At 46.0% G+C, this 4,987-nt stretch overlaps 2 protein-coding genes across 2 annotated transcripts; both read right to left on the bottom strand.

Moving 5' to 3' along the window:
• Positions 1-489: 489 nt before the first annotated feature.
• On the bottom strand, positions 490-1,002 carry LOC310865885 (large ribosomal subunit protein bL17m-like; the record flags this gene model as incomplete). Its single annotated transcript, XM_083775091.1, has 1 exon — positions 490-1,002. One exon carries the CDS (start codon positions 1,000-1,002, stop codon positions 490-492), a length of 513 nt encoding a protein of 170 aa, XP_083631217.1.
• Positions 1,003-2,406: 1,404 nt separating this feature from the next.
• LOC310865883 (large ribosomal subunit protein bL19m-like) lies at positions 2,407-3,156 on the bottom strand (the record flags this gene model as incomplete). The annotated part of the gene is made up of 1 exon (XM_083775090.1): positions 2,407-3,156. The coding sequence occupies one exon, from the start codon at positions 3,154-3,156 to the stop codon at positions 2,407-2,409; it is 750 nt and encodes a 249-aa protein (XP_083631216.1).
• Positions 3,157-4,987: the final 1,831 nt, after the last annotated feature.

Genomic DNA, 4,987 nt, shown 5'->3' with positions numbered 1-4,987 from the left:
GTTTCAACACATTCTAATCAGTCAGATTGAGAGTGAATGGACAGCAGACAGTGTGAATGGTTGTTTTAGTAATTTACTATTGTCTTCTAATTGTTCCAGGACTGACTCGATAGTCCATCGAGACCAACTGGTCAATCTGAAAGGCATCTGCAGAAACGGATCAAGTGTCAGTTTCACTCTACACCAGTGTCACTCGGTCCTTGGGAGAGTTTCAGGGGATCCCCAGCTAAATGATCATTTAAATGATCATCAGCCGTAAAAAAATATTGTTTTATGAGGGGTCCCTGGCATATCTTTTCAAATGGGGCGTCCGCGGGCCAATTGGTAGCAATTTGGGGGTCCTTGACATGAAAGAGTTTGGGAACCACTGCTCTGCACCATGCTTGTCTTGATACGAGTGTATGCTACTGACAGGATCAACCACTGACAGGATCAACTGACAGGATCAACCAGGTTAATCCACTATATGATCGACACACAATTAGCCAGTTAGCCTACTACGCTTTGCGCTTTGTCTGTCAACTGTTGTGCCCTCTCCTCTCTATAGGCTTTCAGCAGCTGGTTGATCAGGGACAGTGCGTTCGCCTTTCTGACGGGGTAAAGGGCCGGGAAGGGGTTCCCCTTGTATTCGATCACCGCCATCTTAGCTCTGTCCAGGTTCTCCCGTCTGGGAAGCTGTGCGAATCGGGTGAAACCGTCGGGCTGCGTCTCAAACCTGGGCGCGAGGACCTTGAAGAGCTTGGGCACGAGGTCCTTCTCCGTGAGCCAGAAGCTCGCCATTTTCATCGCCTGCGGATCCGTGTCTCCCCTCTTGGCGTAGTCGATCAGCTTTTCCGCGTAGAAGCGAACTTCGTCCGCCCGAGCGTAGGTGGTCTCTATTCTCTCGTGGCGGACCAGCCCGGTCAGAAGGTTCCGGAGCATGTTGATCCTGGATTCAGGGCCCAGGCCCATTGTCCTGTGCACCCGGCCGTGGGATATTAACATTTGCAATGTCAGCCGCATGTTTACGATGGATTATCAATCCTACAAGAAGAGGCACGGTATGAGCACGCTGTTTCCAAATGAGCAACGTTGCACCGTTGTTTGTTTTTGAGGGGCGCTACTGTCACGATCTGGCGTTTTCTGCTGTGTTCTAGTGTTCCTTGTTCCTAGTTTGTGTGTTTTAGTGGGTACTCACCTCCCTGTATTAGTGTAACTCTAGTCACCTGTGTTCTGTTTGCCTGTTAGCCTATCCTAGTGTTGATTGTCAGTTGTGTTCACCTGTGTCCTGTTTTTCCCTGCCCTTATATACTGCCCTGTTCTGTCAGTTCCTTGTCGGATTATTATTTGTATGTCTCGGTGTGTTCTGTTCCTTTTGTCAATAAATGTCTTGCATTTGAGATCTTCTGCCTCAGCCTTGCTGTCTGCTCTTGGGTCCTACCCGCTTGCCCTGCACACGTGACAGCTATGCACACCCCAACTATGCACAGCTTTGTCTTTCTGTCTGTCTGTCTGTCTGTCTGTCTGAGCACAGAATGTGCTCAGCTGATCACAGGCTGAGCATTGAATGTGATGTATGATGATGTATGATGATAAGAACGCCCCCCTCACTTCACACGAGTGTGATCTTTCGCGTACTCCAAATTGTGTTGCAGAAGGAAACTGCTAGACACACATTGTAACAAGGTGACGTCTTGAGAGAGAGAGTTTCTGAGATTGCAGTTGCCTTTTATATCACTGGCTACGGTGTTCGTGTCACTATGAGTCGGTCACGTCCATATATGGAGTATACTGATGGACTGGAGTCCACAACGTCAGACTTACGTCAGACTAACGTGGTCTTTACACGAGAACAGTGTTCATAGAAAACGGCAAAATATCGTTTTGCTGGTGTCCCTTTTAGACGAGAACGGTGTTTTCAGGAAGTGAAAACACAACAAAGTGATAACACCTTCCAGTGGAAGTCTTTGGGAACGCCGTTTCCTCCCGTCTCCGTGTAAACAGGCAAAACGGTGAATCCGCAAAACGTATGACATCGTGGCTCACGTTGGCTCACAGCGCATATGTTTATTACATTGATGCAGAGCCATATATGATATAACCCATTTTGACCTGAGATCAGATTCTAAAAATGTCTTCTACATCCTGAGTTTTCTGAAAAAGCTATGTTTCGTTCAATGTCAGTCGTTCAATGTCAGTCGTTCAAAAATAGCAGACCTATACACGCTCGTACCGCCGCTCATCAGTGATGGTGTAAACCATGGTGTAAATAAAATGCCTTGTGATAGGCGGCAGTATTGCCGTCTCCAAAGAGCACGATAAGTTTCTCCAATGCTGTAGCTAGGTGTATGTAGCTAGGTGTATGTAGCTAGGTGTATGTAGCTAGGTGTATGTAGCTATAGGTGTATCACGAGAGACACCTTTCAGTCACTTCAGTGAATCCATTTCCTGCCGGACCTCTTTGAGGATGTCCACCTCCAGCTTGGAGGTGTCGTACTCTCTGAGCATGTCGTACTGGACCCAGGGTCGTGCCCACTTCTGGGCGTGCTCCATCTGCTCCGGCGTCAGGGCCACGTCGAAGCGGATGCCCTGGATGTTGAACTTGGGACGCTCCCAGCGCTTGGACCACGGCTTCGGACGCATCCTCACCTTGACCTCGTTGACGTGCACGTCTCCCGCGGGGGAGCAGGGCACGGGCTTCATGTCCGGGTCCACGGTGCTGTATTTGGGCAGCGCGTCTCTCAGGTACGTCAGGTCGTCGTCCAGCCTCTTCTCTAGCTTCAGCACGTCGACGCGCTGGATCCGAGGGCTGTACAGTTCATAGCAGATCTCCACGCCTTGGCCATTGACAATGTTCCTGAGAACAAATGTGGCTCCCAGTCCGTGGCCGCTCCTCTTCGTGCAGATGCCCACGAAGCGGTTGGTTTTCCCGCTGGCGTGCGCGTCAGCCATGTTCACGGCTAGGATGCTCCCCGCGTAGAACTCGGGAATGTTCAGTACTTTCCTCCTGCGGATCATATCCTTCCTCTCCATGCGGAATTTGAACGGAGCTGTTCTCTCACGAGGCGGGATAAACTCTGGACTCAGAAAACTTCGGAGGGGTGACTCCGTTTGTATGATGACAGGTTTTGGGGGAGGAATAAATTTGGTTGGACCCCCAAACCGAGGTACAGACATAGACAGGAACCTTTCGTGAATTTTTAAGTTTCGTAACAATCTTAACATTCTGTCAAGCTTCCCCACGCAGACGGGTATGTTACACATATAACTGATTGATTGAAAATGGCATTACCAGTTTGTAGAATGAGCACAGTTTGACGTAAGCACAGTTCTGCTCAGTTGATAAACCCAGAAAAGCACTAAGACTTGTTTACATTGAGGTTCACCTCTTAGTAATGTGGGATTATCGGGGCGTCAGACTAACGCTACGCACTCCTCAATGATGTGGCCTGCTGTGACTCACAGTGGTAACTATAACGACTATAGTACTCGTAGTGTGGTGTCCTATATTAATTAAAATGTAATAACGGGAGGGTGGGCCGGTAGGCCTCTGACGTCACTCTGACTCATGCAGCCTTAACCATGTAAGGAGTTCCCAAAGCAGTTACAGTATACGCCCAAATATGGAGTGTGTCGTCATGACATCAGCTGCAAACAAATCAGTTTGCTCCATACGGGCACAAAAGGCGGCATGCCCTTATGTGGGCATGTACTGATCATCGTTCATATACGTTTAGGTGTTAGGCCTACTGTGATTTTGAATAGATGTATGATTTATGCCCAAATCTCATCTTGCGTTCCTATAAGTTTAGGTGGAGAAAATATATGTATATGATTTGATGTCCAGGTCAATCAGTGTTTGGCCGAGGTCGTGAATGGCAAAACTGTTTTAGTTCAAAGGTCACTGTTTAGTTCAAAGGTCACTGAACACCGTTGAAGGAATGCCAGCAAACAGCATGTTCAACAGAGTAGAGTAGAGTTTATTTTTTAAACATATGTTTGTTGATTTTCTTTACAGTACAAAGAAGTATTTTCAAAACAATTGACATATATTTCCCCCCCCCCACATCCCCATGGCAGCACAAATACAAACAAAATCTTATCACGAATCTTTTTGACAGCAATAAATACAGAACAAAAATAAATAAATAATAATGACAAAACGAAAAATAAAACGAAAATAAAACACATTACACACAGTTAAACAAACAAATGCACAATGTCCGTCACAGTTCCCTGCCCCCACCCCACAGCTGACTACTCCAGAGTTTATTTATTTTGGTCATTAAAACCATTCAGTGCCTGCTTTTATTTTTGCAAAAGAAACATTGACCAAAAAGGTGTAGGCTGAAGCCTATAAGCTTATAGTGCCTACCCTTCTAACAAATAAATGGCTTTCATAGGTAAAATAATACAACAAAGCAAACAGAAGGGGGAAAACAAAACAAAAACAAACATAACATAAAACAAAGACAGACAGGACAATACAGTTAACAGGAACAAGACAAAAAAGAACAAAAACAACAAAACAAAACACAAAACGAGAAAACAAAACATCATATCAATGTTCTATAATGCTTGTTGAACAGCCAAGGAAATGAAATCCTGGACTGAGTGGACTCTGGATGCTCAAGAATACGATCAGACACTTGCTTATGAATTGTGGTTTCAAATTTATTTGGATAAATGCAGTTTTCAAATATTAAAGTGAATACATATTTTCTGACTCCCAATTGGGGCTGGATTGGTGGAATGGAAAACCAGAGGGGTGGATTGGTGGAATGGAAAACCAGAGGGGTGGATTGGTGGAATGGAAAACCAGAGGGGTGCACGATTATGAAATTATGACCGTCATCCGATCTCTGATTATTTGCAGGGTCACATCTGCCGATACCGATATTATACAGAGGACCACAATGGAAACAATCCTAGGCCCTATAGGGGCTTGGCCCAAAACCTGTTAACCCATTCTGACCTGAGATCAGATTCATACAAGGTTTCCACTGGA

The sequence above is a fragment of the Protomyctophum parallelum genome (assembly GCF_964188405.1).
Source record: "Protomyctophum parallelum genome assembly, chromosome: 10".
Classification (NCBI taxonomy): domain Eukaryota; kingdom Metazoa; phylum Chordata; class Actinopteri; order Myctophiformes; family Myctophidae; genus Protomyctophum; species Protomyctophum parallelum.
Note: the sequence above shows the minus strand (reverse complement) of the source record. Positions and strands in the feature narration are given on the sequence as shown.